Source organism: Schistocerca piceifrons, chromosome 7 (genome assembly GCF_021461385.2).
Source record: "Schistocerca piceifrons isolate TAMUIC-IGC-003096 chromosome 7, iqSchPice1.1, whole genome shotgun sequence".
In the NCBI taxonomy this organism is placed as follows: domain Eukaryota; kingdom Metazoa; phylum Arthropoda; class Insecta; order Orthoptera; family Acrididae; genus Schistocerca; species Schistocerca piceifrons.
This window is the reverse complement of record NC_060144.1, coordinates 583,690,365-583,708,685: the sequence shown is the minus strand read 5'-3', so window position 1 is coordinate 583,708,685 and position 18,321 is coordinate 583,690,365. Positions and strand designations below refer to the sequence as shown.

At 39.9% G+C, this 18,321-nt stretch overlaps 1 protein-coding gene across 1 annotated transcript in view; it reads left to right on the top strand.

Moving 5' to 3' along the window:
• The window catches only part of LOC124804992 (neurobeachin), a 1,009,542-nt gene that overhangs the window by 191,640 nt on the left and 799,581 nt on the right, over window positions 1-18,321 (top strand). Inside the window, exon 27 of the mRNA XM_047265386.1 lies at window positions 23-145. Coding sequence (XP_047121342.1) covers window positions 23-145 — 123 coding nt within the window. The remainder of the gene's footprint in view (window positions 1-22; window positions 146-18,321) is intronic.

Here is an 18,321-nt window from a genome sequence, read left to right as displayed (position 1 = left end):
CCTCTTGTTACTAATACTGTAGGGTAACACCCGCTCGAGAACATCATCACACGCTTCCTCCCTTAACCATCCTTATGATGTAGAGCCAGCAGATGGTATTCAGAGGTACACCAGAGCTCCTACAACCAACATGCTTGCTAACAAGGTAACTTCTACTCAATGCTTATTTTATTAGCGCTTTTGTGTTCCTTTAATGTTTGTTTACTAATATTAATTTTGTTTAAGGGTATTACTTTCTATTAATGACATATAATACTTACATAAAGAATAAGTGCTTTATAATTAGAATTAACTATTTTTAGAATGAAATACATTGGTATTTTTTCATAGCCAAGCATAATGTATATGCAACCCAGGCCAGCTTCACTGTGTGTAGTGTTATCTCAGGAATGAAGTAAGTTTTGTCACGAAGACTCTAACACCACATGCAAAATTAATTAATGTTGAGCTTTTAGATAATTTCTTAAGTTTTCTTGACATTGCATGAGAAATACGAAAAAATTTAGTGATAATGTTAAACTAAAACATTGCTTTTCACTTAGCTGGCAGTTGTTACATACTCACTGAATCATTACTGAAGAATTCAAGCATTATTATCCAAGTTTGTGTGAATGCATACCTTTTTATCTGTTTGACAACAACACAACATTTTCTCAATTATTATAATGTTCCATTGAACATAGTTATACTAAACAATCAAACAATGGAAAATCCAGGATGGAAAGTAACAATATTATGAAAAGGAAAGTTGCTACTCACTATAAAGTGGAGATGCTGAGTCACAGATAGGCACAACAAAAAGGCTGTCACAAATAAAGCTTTCGGCCAGTAAGGCCTTTATCAACAATAGACAAAACACACACACACTCGTGCTCGTTTCATTGGGTTGGCATGATAGCAGGCATAGAACAAATTCACACACACACTGATAGAGTTCTGACAAGTTAATGAAGCCTGTATGCAAGTATAACAGAGATATTCAGGGACATAATTGGGAACCAACATTGTAAATTTAGAGAACATGTATTTTGAGCAGATCATGCATCAGTTCTGTTGCCTCCATCATATTTCACTTAATAATGCGTATAAGGAATAATGAGTGTAAGATGAGAAAGACTAGGATGTATACTGAGGCATATAAATATTGTTTTTTCAAACAATGGAGTGTCATGTTTGAATATCAGCAAACAGTGTTATGAAAAGGATTGATTATAATGTTATTGGATAGATAAAAAATAGCCTTACTGAGCCGCAGCAGAGGAAAACACATGCAAAGGTTAAGAATGCAATGCCAGTGGCTCCTTCTGGCAGGTGGGTTGAGGGGGAAGGAAGAGGAATGAAGGTACAGGACTGGTGGGATTTAGGAAATGGGGAGAATCACAGAAATGTTGCCCAGAACCCAGGATCAGGGGACACTTACCAGGTGGTAACTCTCTCCATTTCATAAGCCTCACCAGTCCTTCTCCCTCATCCCTCTTCCTTCCCCTTCAACCCTTCTGCCAGAAGAAGGAGCCTGTGACTCCAAGAGCTTGAACATTTCCTTAACTCTTATATTTGTTTTCTCCAGCCACTGCTTGGTGGGTAGATTTTTTAACCATCCCATTATATTATACTCTGTAGAATGTGTTATGAATAAGTGACAATAACAGTGCTGTTGTGGTAATAAACTTCCCAAGGGTTGTTACGTTCAACACTGATTTTCCTTGACTGCCTAGGAAATACATATTTCTGCAGAAGGTTATTAAGTACTCCTGCAGTATTATAGCTTAAAGATTATGTAAAATAAGGAGACAATTCTGCGTGCAACAAGAGAGATTCACATAAAAGATTTTTTTTTTTTTTTTTTTTTTTGAAAAATTTTTACTCTATAGAGCAAAACAAGGCGTCAAGCAGATACTTCTTTAAATTATTTTTAAAGTATGAGATATTACTTCTTGCACCTCTGATATAAGTAGACAGTGAATTGAATATTTTAATACTGGTGTACTTCCTCCCCTTTTGTGTGAGTACCAAACACTCCTTGTCAGAGTGGAGATTGTCTGTCCTTCTAATGTTATGAGCACAATCTTGGTAATTCTGTTTATACTAGTAGGGAGTAAAGGAGACTGAACATAGACTCTTATGGTTTTAGTTCTATGATCTGTAGAATTTATGTATGAAACATAAAGAATTGTGATAAATAATTAATGTAGTTTGCAGCTTTCAGAACCAGACTACCTTTCTTTTCAGAAGGGACACATGGCATTGACAAATGTGCTAAAACTGAGTATAAATTGTACAGATCAACAATTTCAGAATCAAATTTTCCTTTACATCTTTATTGCAAGAAGAAGGGTTCTCTAGTTCTGAATGCTAATATTCTGCTGCTTGGCCTCCTCCCTCAGTTTATCCTGATAGATGCGAGCTTTCCTACATATGTTTACAAAAATAAATTAAATGTCCACATTTTCAATTTTTTTCTAAGTTTATGGAGATGTGTTATGTAATTGAAATTTGCACCTGTTAATTAATGGTTTATTTCAAATCACTGCAAATGGAAGCAGCTTGTACACCTCTTATTGCTTTTCTACTGATAAGTTCTGTGCAGTATTTGTTGCCTGTTTTTAGGCTTCAGGCTGCCAGATGATGTGGAAGAGTTATGATGGACTGGACTCTCATTGTCAGGTGCCTATGGATGTGATATATAGCTGTTTTCCTCTTCTTTTATGTAATTTTTATTTGAGTCTGATTTATTTTGTACTGGCATAGGCATCACAGTAACTGCAGTCTTTTTTTCAAAATTGGAATGTGCATGTACACATAATTAACAATTACCAAATTGTACGTGGCAGGCTGTTGTATAGTAGAACAGCAATGGAAGTTATAAGTCTTAAATCTTTTTCTGATTTTTCAAACTATCTGCATAGGAATGTCAACAATATTATGAAAAGGATAGAGTGCCACTCAACACAAAGATAAATTTCGGGCAGGCACAATGAAAAGACTGTTACAGTTTAGGTTTTGGGCAGAGCTTTCTTCAGAAAAGAAACAAAAACACACACACATTCACGCAAGCAAGCACACCTCACGCACATGTGACCGCTATCTCAGGCTGCTCTGATCAGAATGCAGTGGTGTCATGTCAAATGCAACCAGCAATGTGGAGTGCGGCAGGCAAGGAGGAGGGACTGCAGGGTACAGTTGGGGAGAGTGCTGCCTCTTGGAGAATGCAGGTACTAGGTGATAGCCAGACAAGGCTGCCAGGTGCAGCGTCTGGAGGGTGTGAGGGATAGATTGGGGTGGGGGGGGGGGGGGGGGGGAATGGAAGAGGAGAGGGACAGAGAAAGTGAAAAAGACCAATGGTTGCATTTGCAGAGAGCAGCACGCTATGAGGATGAGGGCAAGTGAATTAGGAGGTTGAAGCTGTGATAATTTTGGGAGTGCAGAATGTATTGTAAGAATAACTCCCACCTGCATTGTTCAGAAAACCTGGTGGTGGAGGGGAGAATTCAAATGGCCCAGGTTATGAAGCAGCCATTGAAATGTTATGTGGAACAACATGTAGCTGAACATAAGAACCTTGAATGTAGTGGCTGCTTCACAACCTGGGCCATCTAGGTCATCCCTTCTATCACCAGCTTTTTCAAACTGTGTGAATGGGAGTTGTTGTTGAAACACATTCTCCACTCAAGAAATTATTCTGCCCTGAGCCTATGATAACCTACTGTTCCCACACCCTCCATTCAACAATTTCCACCACCTGTTTCCTACAGCTCCTACTAATTCATGTCCCCTCATGTTCATTGTGCACTGCAAAAGCCAGTGCACCCACCGGTCTGTTTCCCCACCTCTGCTTGTCTTCCTTTCTTGCTCCTTGTTCCAACCCCCCCCCCCCCCCCCAGTCCACCACTACCCCCTCCCCCAGCCTTCCGATCCTGCACCTTGCAGCTATTTCTGGCTATTATATTGTCCCCGTATGCTGCACCTGGCAGCAATTACTCCCCCCCCCCTCCCCCCCTACACTCCCATACATTGTCTTCCTTCACTCTCTCCACTCCACTCCTGATTATTGCTTGTGCTCGATGTGACACCATAGCATCCTGGCGAGAGCAGCCTGAGATAGTAGTCATATGGACATGATGTTTCCCTTTCTTTTCTGAGACGGCTCTGGCTGAAAGCTAAATGTGTAGCAGTCTTTTCATTGTGCCTTTCTTCAACTCAACTTTTCTAATCTTTCTTTCTATTTCACACCCAACCACATTTTTGGCTTTTTTGATTTTAATGTTCTATTGGAGAGAACTGTTGACTCTTTCTCAAAATATATCAAGAGTCTCATTGAGGCCTTCACCAATCAAATTTACCCTCCCTACCTTGTCCAGAAATAATCCACAAAGGAGCACTCCTCTATCCTGACTCAGTACCACCCAGGAGCAGAAAAACTGAATCACATTCCCTGCCAGGGTTTCAGCTACCTCTCATCATGCCCTGAAGTGAGGAATATTCTCCCACTATCCATGCTATCCTTTCTGCAGTGGTATTCCCTGCCTATCGAATCTACATAATATCCTTGCCCATCACTACTTCATTCTTGCTCCCAACCGCTTGCCCCATATCTCATGTCCCTGCAACAGACCTATATCAAAAGCTTTCCCATTCATCATCCCACTACCACCTACTCCAGTCATGTCACAGACATTTCCTACCCCCATCAGAGACAGGGCTACCTGTGGAAGTAGACACATCATCGTGAAACTAAGCTGTAACCAATCTCATGTCCCTGCGACAGACCCAGATCAAAAGCTTTCCCTTTCATCATCCCACTACCACCTACTCCAGTCATGTCACAGACATTTCCTGCCCCCATCAGAGACAGGGCTACCTGTGGTAGTAGACACGTCATCTTGAAACTAAGCTGTCACCATTATGTTGTTTTCTACATGGGCCTGACAACTAACAAGCTGCCTGTGTGCATGAATGGCCTCTGCCAAACTGTTACCAAGAGACAGCTGAACCACTCAGTTGCTGGACATGCTGCCAAACAAGATGTGGTTCACTTTAAAACTGCTTCACTGCCTCCTACATTAGGATTCTTCTTCCCACCACCAACTTTGCTGAATTGTGCAGGTGGGAACTCTCCCTACAAAATATTCTTTCTTCCTGTAACTCCCCTTGATAATAATCCTCACTAGTCCCTGTCCTCTAGCCACCTATCCCCTTCCTTGCTCCCCCTTCAGCCTTCTGTCCCACCCGTGCTCCCGCTGATTGTTTCCCAACTCCCTTTTCTATTTCTCTCCTCTGCATCTACATCTAAATACATTCTCCGCAAGCCACCAAACGGTGTGTGTCAGAAAGTACATTGTGCCACTACTAGTATATGTCCCTTCCTGTTCCACTTGGAAACAGAGTTAGGGAAAAATGATCATCTATATGCCTCCATATGAGCCCAAATTTCTCTTATCGTGTGTTCATGGCCCTTATGCGAAATGGATGCTGGCAGTAGTAGGATCGTTCTGCAGTCAGCTTCAGATGCCACTTCTCTCAATTTTCTCAATAGTGGTTATCGAAAAGAACATGGCCTTCACTCCAGGGATACCCATTTGAGTTTCCTAAGGACCCTGCACACATTGCCCTGACACTGAATGTGGTGGCCCTTCATGCTTCCACAGAACTACAGAAGCACAGTATCTTCCCCAATCCTTGCCCTGCTGTCCCTCCCCCTTTCCACCCGATGCCTCCTCCTTCCCTCCCTCCCTCCCCCTCCCCAGTCATCACCACTACCACCATCACCCTCCCTCCCACCCCAGGTGCAATTGCAGCTAGGCTCCAGTGTCCAGAGATGGTGGTCTGTGTGTGTCAGTTGTGCTTGTGTGAATGTGTGTTTTCTGTTTTGGAACAAGGACTTTATTCAAAAGCTTAGCAGTCTTTTTCGTTGTACCTTTTTGTCACTCAACACCTACTCTATGTGGGGAGTGAAAATCTATCCTTTCCGTATTGTTGTTATTCCATCGAGGACCCTGAATATGGTATTTCTAATTTTACTGAATTGCACACTGTTGTGGACTCTCACAATTCTCTATTTTTTTTTACCCATCACAGTCTTTCACTCTAGGCAAGATATTTTTCGATGCATACTAACATACACACACAGATTCTGTATTTACAAGAAACGCAAAAATTAGACAGGACTTGAGGCATTCAAGTTAAACACAGTCAGTCAAGCAAATGTGCCTTGATTATGCTACTCGCATTTCCTTATTGTTCTTATTTTTCATTTTCTTATTGCCTATCTTATCTATATAGTTAACAAAATGACAGTCAATACCTCTGAAAGCAGTTCATCTCTAGCATTTACTGATTGATATCACAACTTGCTGCAGTTCTGGAAATTCTTGAGGTCTTTGCGTAAGTGGGACACAGTGATGGGCCTGAATACTCCTCTGTGTAACAAAGGGATGATTCCAGACTGAGTACCCTTCAACCAAGCAGCCAAACATTATTTCACATGTATAGCAGATGTGAAATGAGATAAACACTTATGTTCTATTATTCTGTAGCAAGAGCATATTAGAGGTGAACTTCCGACACCCTCCACCAGACTTGCTGTGTGACTGACAAAGTGTGAGGGTCCTTCAAATTCAGCCTTTTGTTTACACTTTTATTGTTGACTAATAATATTACAAAAGCACTATACTATTTTTCATATTGTTTCTGGCAGCAGATTTTTTTTCTGCAGTTGATAGGCAACTTCTTGTTCCCTTCATTGAAAAAAGAAGAGAACGTCCCAACAGCCAAGTGTGCATGTACTGATAACTATCAAATGGTAGCTGTAATTTTGTCTTTTTGACAAGTTTTCTAGGGGCCAAAAAGTACGTGACAGTCACCTGGGGATAAATCTGGACTATTGGAAAGATGTTTGAAAGATGCATCGTACTTGGGTAACAGAAGAAATTTTGAATTTAATTGATGAAAGGAGAAAATATAAAAATGCAGTAAATGAAGCAGGCAAAAAGGAATACAAACGTCTCAAAAATGAGATCGACAGGAAGTGCAAAATGGCTATGCAGGGATGGCTAGAGGATAAATGTAAGGATGTAGAGGCTTGTCTCACTAGGGGTAAGATATATACTGCCTACAGGAAAATTAAAGAGACCTTTGGAGAGAAGAGAACCACTTGTATGAATATCAAGAGCTCAGATGGCAACCCAGTTCTAAGCAAAGAAGGGAAGGCAGAAAGGTGGAAGGAGTATATAGAGGGTTTATACAAGGGTGATGTACTTGAGGACAATATTATGGAAATGGAAGAGGATGTAGATGAAGACGAAATGGGAGATAAGATACTGCGTGAAGAGTTTGACAGAGCACTGAAAGACCTGAGTCGAAACAAGGCCCTGGGAGTAGACAACATTCCATTAGAACTACTGACATCCTCGGGAGAGCCAGTCATGACAAAACTCTACCATCTGGTGAGCACGATGTATGAGACAGGCGAAATACCCTCAGACTTCAAGAAGAATATAATAATTCCAATCCCAAAGAAAGCAGGTGTTGACAGATGTGAAAATTACCGAACTATCAGTTTAATAAGTCACAGCTGCAAAATACTAACGCGAATTCTTTACAGACAAATGGAAAAACTGGTAGAAGCGGACCTCGAGGAAGATCAGTTTGGATTCCGTAGAAATGTTGGAACACGTGAGGCAATACTGACCTTACGACTTATCTTAGAAGAAAGATTAAGAAAAGGCAAACCTACATTTCTAGCATTTGTAGACTTAGAGAAAGCTTTTGACAATGTTAACTGGAATACTTGCTTTCAAATTCTGAAGGTGGCAGGGGTAAAATACAGGGAGCGAAAGGCTATTTACAACTTGTACAGAAACCAGATGGCAGTTATAAGAGTCGAGGGGCATGAAAGGGAAGCAGTGGTTCGGAAAGGAGTGAGACAGGGTTGTAGCCTTTCCCCGATGTTATTCAATCTGTATATTGAGCAAGCAGTAAAGGAAACAAAAGAAAAATTCGGAGTAGGTATTAAAATTCATGGAGAAGAAGTAAAAACTTTGAGGTTCGCCGATGACATTGTAATTCTGTCAGAGACAGCAAAGGACTTGGGAGAGCAGTTGAACGGAATGGACAGTGTCTTGAAAGGAGGATATAAGATGAACATCAACAAAAGCAAAATGAGGATAATGGAATGTAGTCAAATTAAGTCGGGTGATGCTGAGGGAATTAGATTAGGAAATGAGACACTTAGAGTAGTAAAGGAGTTTTGCTATTTAGGGAGTAAAATAAACGATGATGGTCGAAGCAGAGAGGATATAAAATGTAGACTGGCAATGGCAAGGAAAGCGTTTCTCAAGAAGAGAAACTTGTTAACATCGAGTATAGATTTAAGTGTCAGGAAGTCGTTTCTGAAAGTATTTGTATGGAGTGTAGCCATTTATGGAAGTGAAACATGGATGATAACTAGTTTGGACAAGAAGAGAATAGAAGCTTTCGAAATGTGGTGCTACAGAAGAATGCTGAAGATATTGTGGGTAGATCACGTAACTAATGAGGAGGTATTGAGTAGGATTGGGGAGAAGAGGAGTTTGTGACACAACTTGACTAGAAGAAGGGATCGATCGGTTGGTAGGACATGTTTTGAGGGATCACAAATTTAGCATTGGAGGGAACCGTGGAGGGTAAAAATCATAGAGGGAGACCAAGAGATGAATACACTAAGCAGATTCGGAAGGATGTAGGTTGCAGTAGGTACTGGGAGATGAAGAAGCTTGCACAGGATAGAGTAGAATGGAGAGCTGCATCAAACAAGTTTCAGGACTGAAGACCACAACAACATTTTAAAAACGTCTAGTGGCTTGGATGATACATCATCTACGTTACTTAAGGAATGCAGAAAGGAACTGGTAAAAGTACTAAGACATTTAGTAACCAGTTCAACAGGCTGAGGGACCTTTCCTAACCTTTTAAAAATTTGCAAGATTGAACCACTGTATAAAAAGTGAGGAACCGCTGACATAAATAATTACATGCCATTTTCATTGACTTCAACACTTGGCAAGTTACTTGAAAGTGTGATTCTGGATCAAATGGAATCTTTCATCTGTGAATACAACTTACTAAATAACTTGCAGCACATGTTCAGAAAAAAGCGATTCACAATAACAGCAGTAACAACTATTTTTTGATGAACTGGTAAACAGACTGTATAAAAGACACAAAATGGTTTTGTCTTTTCTAGATTTGTTTAAGGCATTTGATTCTGTGAATCATGCAGTATTTTTGTCTGAATTAGAAACTCACATTATAAGAAGAATGGCACTGAATTTTCAAGTTTAAATCTCTGAGACTGAAGACAGTGTGCTAAATTGCGTTTTAATAATGAAGGCAATATGCTAATAGTAAAATCATCATAAGAGACCATCAGCTGTGGATTCCCGCAGGGAAGTGTTGTTGGGCTATTTTTGTTACTTGTATATAGGCTATGGTGTAACACAGTCACATAACTCAGAACTAGTGAACTATAATGGAAATGGAGATGCCGTGTGGCCAGGGCCTCCCTTCGGGCAGACCAGTCGCCTGGTGCAAGTTTTTCGAGTTGACGCCACTTTGGCGACTTGTGTGTTGATGGGGATGAAATGATAATGACAAGGACAACACAATACCCAATCCCTGAGTGGAGAAAATCTCCGACCCAGCTGGGAATCGAACCCGGGCTGTTAGGTATGACATTCCATTGTGCTGTCCACTCAGCTATCAGGGGTGGACAGTGAACTATATGACAATACATCAATTATTAACTGGGACTGGGTTGAACAGTTAGCATTGTAAAATAATAAAGGAACCTTTGATATGATCAAAGAACATGTAATAATGAGGAAACTTACAGTGACTAATGACAAGACTACTGTGATGGAGTTATTGTTGAATTATAATCAAGCTCAAGTGGAAATAAACATCAGATCACAGTGTAAAGCTGGAACATCTGTGAAACATAAATTATTAGGCATTCTAATTGATGAATTTCTTATGTAGAGAGTTTACATCAGCTGCATCTGTAGAAAGATCAGCTGCATTGTTGCAACATTTACTTTTGAAAAGTCTCACTGATATAGTAAGTACTCCTAGTCTTAAACAAGTATACTATGGATTAATCAACCTGCATTTGCAACATGTGGGATTTAAATTTGGGATGGGTTGCGTACAGTCCACATGGGTGGGATATTCGGGCTTCAGAAGAGAGCAGTTAGAATAGTGGCTAATATGATCAAATGCCTTTCTATAGGGGCTACTTCAGTTGACTGACTGTATGCATTGTATGTCCTTAAAGGCAATTACATTTGTAATAAAGAATGAAGAAATAACTGTAATGAATAGAGACATCCATAAACAGAATACATGAACTAAATGTGATTGTCATAGAATACTGAGTAATAAAAAGAGCTTCAAATCACAGTCCACTTGCAACTGGAAGACAGTTCTATAACAGGTTGCCAAAGAATATAAGGAAACTCTGTGGAAATCTTTTAAGGGCAAGTTGAAACATTTTTAGTTAAAAGATGTTTATACTTACTCAGATTTTTGACCCAGTTATATATATTTAATTTATGACATGATATCAGTGTTGTAAATGTACAAAAAAATGATGCCCATCACTGTAAAGTTATCATGAACAAATAAAGATAATAATTTAGTAATAATAATAATAATAATAATAATATCATGATAATAATTGTTGTCGTTACAACTGATGGGGGATCAGCTGTTACACAGTGGTGGTCCTTCCACATGACACCACCCACTACTTCTAGCAACCCAATATGTTATAAGCACATTCCATATGAATAGCATGGATTCTCGTTAAAATTTGAGTGAGTGTCACATGTGTGACCACACTGATGACAGGTATACTGTGCACCCCAATGATGAAAGGTTATTTGTAAGGACATTTTAATGTAGCAAGTTAAGCATACTTAATGGCACTGTATTAATGAAGCTTTAATATTATCATCATGTGATAGATACTTACTCAATATATTGAGCATCTCATCACGGGAGAATGACCACTGCAATACTGAAATAATTACTGAAACTAATGAACTCGTATAGACTTAGATTTGGTCACACCTGTTTTTTCCACCACATTTATTCTTGTCATAAAATTAATTAATTCATTCATTCTTTAAATACGACAAGCAGCTGTTTTAATGATTTGTGGCCATTGGGATGTCATACCTGTAACATCCCTACATCAGCAGGGTGAACACCTGAAGTTTCCACAAATGATGTGCACCTTTTGTCAAATCTCCAAAATAAAACTATAAAGCTTATATAAGTCCAACCCCTCGTCCAAGTCGTGGGAGATGGGCAACGGCACAAAGTAGGGGACTGCCTATAGGGGCGATGTACAGCGGGGACTTCGTGTGCCCCAGGACCGCTACGGTAGCTGGGAAGGCCCTATGGGAACCCTGAAACGTGACGGCTAACGGGGCTCTGGTGAAGCTGCAATAGGCCTAGCAAGCCAGTAGTGGATAAATCAACTGCTTTTAAAGCTGCGATAGGCCTAGCAAGCCAGTAGTGGATAAATCAACTGCTTTTAAAAAGGGAACATGCCTCAGATCACGGAACAGAGTTAAAGGAAACCGACCAATCAATGGAAAAGGATTACGAGATGGTTTACGACTGGGCACTTTAAACGTAAGGACTCTAACTGGGAAGTTAGAAGAAATTGTAGAAATGATGGAAAGGAGGAAATCGGACATCTTGGGACTTGCTGAGACTAGGTGGAGAGGAGTTTGTGAAAAACCACTAAGTAAAGGATGTAAACTGTACTGGATAGGGAATGAGAGGGGAAGAAATGGAGTGGCAATAGTGGTCAGAGAGGGTCTGCAGGAGGAGGTGGAAGGTATCAATGATCGAATGATAAAAGCCAGAGTATGAGTGAAAGGAAAAAGCATTGAAATCATCCAAGCATATGCCCCACAGGTGGGGTGTACAAAAAAGGAGAAGGAGGAATTTGAAGATGACATGCAAAAGCAGCTAAATGGAGGTAATCAGATTATAATAGGGGACCTCCATGCACATGTTGGCACAGACAGGAAAGGATTCGAGGAGATAATGGGGCCAGAGGGCTGGGGGAACCGAAATAGAGAAGGAAAATTGTTGCTGGAATTCTGCAAGAGGAATGGGCTGGCGATCGCAAATTCCTGGTACAAGAAGAGAAGTAGCCACAAAATAACTTGGTACAGTGGAGACTGGTCCCAAACTTCAGTAGTAGACTATGTACTAGTGGATAGGCAGATGATGAGCAGCCTCACAGATGTTAAGGTCATTCCATCTGAGGCCTTAGACAGTGACCATCGGCTGTTGGTAGCCACCCTGAGAGAGAAAAAAGATAGGAGGGCAACAGATATACAGGAGAAAAGGTTGAAGACATGGATGCTGAAAGAGGATGAACGGAGGACCCAGTACCAGACACTGATCAGGAAGAAGCTGCCAAAGGAAGATCAGAGAACAGTGGAAGAAGAATGGGGAGATTTTAAGAGAGGGCTCTAGTTGAGGCAGCTGAGACTGTGTGCGGAAGAACTAGCACAAAGAGGAGAAGTAAGGAAACCCCATGGTGGAACAACATATGTAAAGAGGCAGTACTTCGAAAGAACAAAGCCTTCAGAGAATGGTTCCAGAACCGAACAGAGGAAGCTAGGGTAAAATATAAGGAAAGCAAGAAAGCAGCACAGACCATAATAAGGGCAGAGAAGAAGAAGTGGATGGAAAAATGGACAAGAATGTTAAAAGAGGACAATGAAGGGAACAAAAAAGTACTTTACACCATGGTAAGAAATAAGAGGAACGACAGAAGCGAGTGCCTGAGGATCATGGGTAATAATGGAAGAGTTGTGGAGGGATTGCATGAGCTCAAAAAGATTTGGAAGGAGTACTTTGAAGATCTGTTGAATGCCGCCAAGCGGGTAACTAACAGCGATGGAGAGCCTAAGGCAGCAGACGATTATAATAGTGGGGAAATTGATGATCTAACTTGGAATGAAGTGTGGGGAGCCATAAAGAGGATGAAAGGGGGCAAGGCGCCAGGTTGGGACGAAGTAACAGTGGATATGATACGAGCAGCAGGAGAAGTAGGAACCCAATGGCTATACAGAGTGCTGAGGGTGGTGTGGAAGGAGAACAGAATTCCTGAGGATTGGAAGAAAGGAATTATAGTCCCGATCTTCAAGAAAGGGGATAAAAGGAGATGTGAGAACTACAGAGGACTCACCCTGCTATGCCACTGTGGAAAATTCTATGAAAAGATCCTGGAGAAGAGAATAAGAAGCAGTATTGAAAGTAGACTGCAAGAGGAGCAGTATGGTTTCAGACCGGGAAGATCAACAACAGACCTCATATTTGCGGTAAGGCAACTGCAGGAAAGGCACTATGAGTACGGGAAGGACTTAATCATGGCCTTTTTAGATATTGAGAAGGCGTATGACAGTATCTGTAGGGACAAGCTCTGGGATGTGCTGAACACAAAAGGGATAGATGAAGAGATAACATGAAAAGTCAGTAAAATGTATGAGGGAAGTGAGAGTTGTGTGAAAGTGTGGAGGGAACGTACTGCATGGTTCAAGTTGGAAAATGGGCTGCGACAGGGAAGTGCACTTTCGCCTTTATTGTTTATTATTGTTATGGATGAAATCCTACAGCAAGTATCAGATGCAATTGGAGATCATAAAATGAAAGCAGTGCTTTTTGCCGATGACCTGATGTTATGGGGAAATTGCGAGAAGGAGGTGCAAGAGCAGTTAGATGTATGGGAGGCAACGGCATGGAATGCATTTCTCTGCAAAGTAAAGTGAAATAATTGTCACAACAAGGAAGAAGAATAGGCCAAATGTGGATATAACTTGTGGAGGGGAAAAACTACAAGTGGTAGAGAACTTCAAGTACCTGGGAAGCATTATTGAAAGTAAGGGGGGAAACGCAATGGAAATAAATGAAAGGTGCAGAAAAGCAGGGCAGTTCTACAAATGCATTAGGGGGCTTATTTGGAGCAGGGAGATGCCACAGAAATCCAAGGGAATAATATACCGAACCTACTTTGTCCCCATATTGGCATACGGAAGTGAGACATAGGTAATGCACAAAAGCGACAAAAGTAGAATACAGGCTAGTGAAATGAAGTTCCAGAGGAGCAGGTTGAGTGTAACAAGACGAGACAGATTGCAAAATGTGTATGTGAGGGAAAGACTAAAGGAGGAACCAGTACAGGACAGGATAGAAAAATCAAGACTGCAGTGGTATGGACACATGAAGAGAATGGATGAGGGAAGAATTCCAAAGAGGATGTTTGATCTGCAACTGGAGGGGAAGAGGCCCAGAGGAAGACCAAGAGATAGATGGGTGAAGGGAGTGAAGGAATGTGTGACGAGAAGAGGAGAGAACTGGACGAAGATGGAAGAGTGGGAATGGTGGAAAGACAGAACACGATGGAGAGGCTTGTGTTCCCAACAGACCCAGCCAGTGGCTGGAAACTGTCCAAGATGATGATGATGAAAGCTTAGTTTTGTTATGGTGTATGGTGCTCTTCATGCCTTGATGGATAAGTGAATAAAAGTCTGTTAATTGTTTTCAGTACGCCCTAAATAGATGGTGGGACGGTAAATTGAAAGCTATCATTAAACCTTTCTCCTCATGGTTATAATTGTTTATTTTTACCAAAATTATGACAGTTTCTTTTCTCTAAGTTCTTCAGTTTCTTGAAATATCCTGAGTGAACCAGAATTCATGCATATGGATGCCACAGCACAATTCCATACATACCAACAGTAAAAAAATGTCTGTAATAAAATTTCTTTCCTTGGATATTTTCAGTAGAAAATGAATGTCTTAGACAGTTTGGCAATACTGCAATCATTCATATGATAAATATTTTCATTCAGTACTGTGTAGCTGAACTGCGAAGTTAGAATAGTGGCAGAGTTTTGTATTCGAATACTCTAGTTCTAAGAGTTCTTTCTGCATCTAAATTTAATTTTCTTTTATTTTCTGTGGTGATATGCCATCTGGTTTCATAATTGTTGCACAGTGCACAGCAAATCTTACACAAAAGATGTGCAATTCTTTAATAATAATAATAATAATAATAATAATAATACAGAAATGAGAGCACAATCTTTTTTATTATTCAGCTATTGAAGACATATTTTACCTTTAAACATTCACTCTGTTTTGTTCCTTGCACAACACTCCTTCATGATTTCCAGTCCTTTGTCAACATTGCTTCCGTTTTCTCCAGTTTTACCACTCTCCCCCCCCCCCCCAAAAAAAAAAAAAAAAAAAAAAAAAAAAAAAAAAAAAAAAAAAAGAAACCCTGACTCCACTCCTCTGTTTCAATTGTTCTGTCTCTGCTTTCCTTATTCTAGGTAGTTCCCCTGCAACCATGCAAATTACATAGCCACATTGTCTAAGTATATGCTGATAACTGTAACAGTTAATTTATTTTTAAATGATCATTACTCTTCATGACTATTTCTGACATGATCAGCCAGTAATCACTGTGTTCGAAATTAAGAGAAACTGTAGTGGTAAGATACGTATCATTTAAGAACAGTGTATACTACAGCTTTATTGGACATAACTTAATAACAAAAATAAAAATAATACACCAAGACCTGATGTGATAAAGTTAACACAGTGAAGCTGATGTTTAAACCAATTTTCTCATTTACATAAGATATTCCCTTTGAACCTGATGTAAAAATGTGCCTGCAATGACTGTGTAGCTAGCTTTCTCCTGTGATAGTGTGAAAGGTACTTATTTGTGTCTTATTTCATAGATATACTAAGTATAACAAAGATTCTGGATGTACTTCCAGGTCTCTAAGTGTTGCTCACTGTTTTCAGTACACTCTAAATAGATGGCAGGACAGTGAATTGAAATCCATCATTAAATCTGTCTTCTCATGTTTATAGTTGTCTCTTTTTAAACTGGTTTTACTGACCCTGGACGGCCGCGGTGGTCTAGCGGTTCTAGGCGCTCATTCCGGAACCGTGCGACTGCTACGGTCGCAGGTTCGAATCCTGCCTCGGGCATGGATGTGTGTTATGTCCTTAGGTTAGTTAGGTTTAAGTAGTTCTAAGTTCTAGGGGACTGATGACCATAGATGTTAAGTCCCATAGTGCTGAGATCCTACTGACCCTGCTTTCCCCTGAATCAGACTCAGATACTCAAGTATTCTAACACAAAACTCTACTGAGCAGCACAGGTGCAAGATACTGGAAATTCATGTTATTACAATGTTGTCATGTTGCCTTTCCTTAATGTTGATTTTCCACTGAAAATGTAATCAATTACCTATACATCCTAAAGGAAGATTTGAGTCCTATCATGCAGGCACTTTTGTTGGTGACTCAGGAGTCCAATGCGAGAACCCACTTGGCACCCTCAGATAGGGCAAGTGTATATCAACCTGATATAGGGCTTCATTCTAACTGCTTGTCTACACGCTCATTGCACGGCATCCGAGGCACAGTAACATACCAACAATATGCAAGCGGTGAAATATTGTTACAGAAGTTTTTGCACTTTTAGTATGTGAAGAGTCTTGCTGCAGTGTCTGTGTGCATGTATTTCGGTTCATCTTATATGTCCTTTCTTTCTACACTGTACTCCATGATGAGCAAAAGTAACCAGCTAGAAGCTTAAAGAGTTGTGTGAAAGGTGCTTTATTGTAGTAGAAAGCTACATCAGTCAGGAATCAGTCACTGTTGATATTAGCACACAAGTATGCTGGAGGTGCAGCATAAGATGGTAATTGTAGGAGTCTTTTAGAGGGCAATGTGAATCATTATTTAGAGTAGTAGTTACTGAGTGATAGCTCGCTGAAAGCGTTTTGGCATTATCTGAATGGAAGGCTGCTGCAGTATCTTGTCTCTGGTAAAATTATAGTTGTTTTAGATATTCAAAACAGATAACAGTTACTTCATCTTTTGTTTCATGCCTTTTATAAATGAAGAAAGACTGTAGTGCAAAATTAGCTTGTCGGCAGTGGAAAAGAAAAATCTGTTTACAGTAATGAGCCATCTAAATTCAGTTGGATGGCAGTTGGTACTAAGCTGTTTGCATCTTGTTTTAAGGCAAGGCACGATAATGCTTTTCCCTTGTTTTAGCCAAGCTTTCACTACGTCATACAATATTTTATTTGCAGCTGTGTTGCTAGTTTACAAGGCTTAAGAGATACATGAATTAAATAATAATGCAGTTTGAGTCCACCTTACAAATAATAAAATTATTATTCGTTTTCTTTCATTTCATTTTCGTTAGTTAGTATGTAAAGTGGGTAGCCCTCTTTGAACATGTGAAAGAGAGATAATTTTCGTGATTTTTTCAGGTAAAATCTTTTGAAGATTTCACAAAACAACTTCGTATCCTGATAGAGAATTCAATTCTGATCAAAATAATGCATCTCATTCTCAAATTGTGTTTACTGCCAATTTTAAAAATATTATTTTGAGAAAAACTTGTTTAAAATTTTGGGTTACTTTTTTTGTGGTTAAGTTAAACATACCTCCAGTCACTGATCTATGGACCATACAGCAATCTTTCCTGATCCAAAAGGAAGTTGTCCTCGATCTTCTCTGTAGCCATGGTGGTCCTGTGGGCCTCTTTGGCAGCTTCTGTCATCCACTGCTCTGTTCGCTCAGTGCGCTTTTCGTTCACTTTCATGCAGAAGTTGTAAGAACTTGGTCCGATCTCAAGTTAAAGTATGCTCATAATTTCCATAATGCCTGTTAGGCCATCATTGAAATTACATGGCAACTATTTTTTTCCTCCCTGTCAATGGTTTTCAGAGACACTTTTCACAAATGGCCTTGTAACTTGATAACGGAGTTTCTGCTGAACTTCGGATTAAAACTACAGTAAAGTGAACACTCCAGAGAAAATTATTAGCAAACAAACTGATTTTTTGGAATTTTCAAAGAGGACTACCCCCCACCCCCCACCCTTGATTGGAATTATTGTTACTGAAGTTACAATTACTCATTATGTATTTGTAATCTGGTGGTCTTTACCATTTAATACTTGATGATTTCCATGCTGTTTTATGTATTGTGAAGTAGTATCACATAGATATTAATCTACACTACTGTGTAAAGGACAGTTAGCTGTTGGAAATATTTTCTGCTAATATCAGATTAAGTGTACATGTTTCGGCCCAGTAAATGGTAATATTGTATTTACAGTTATAATGGTCACATTGCTGATGTTAGTTTAAACTTCTGTAAAATTTTCCATGTGGTTCACCACATATCTCAACTGATAGGTTAGTTAGATATTTAAAAATG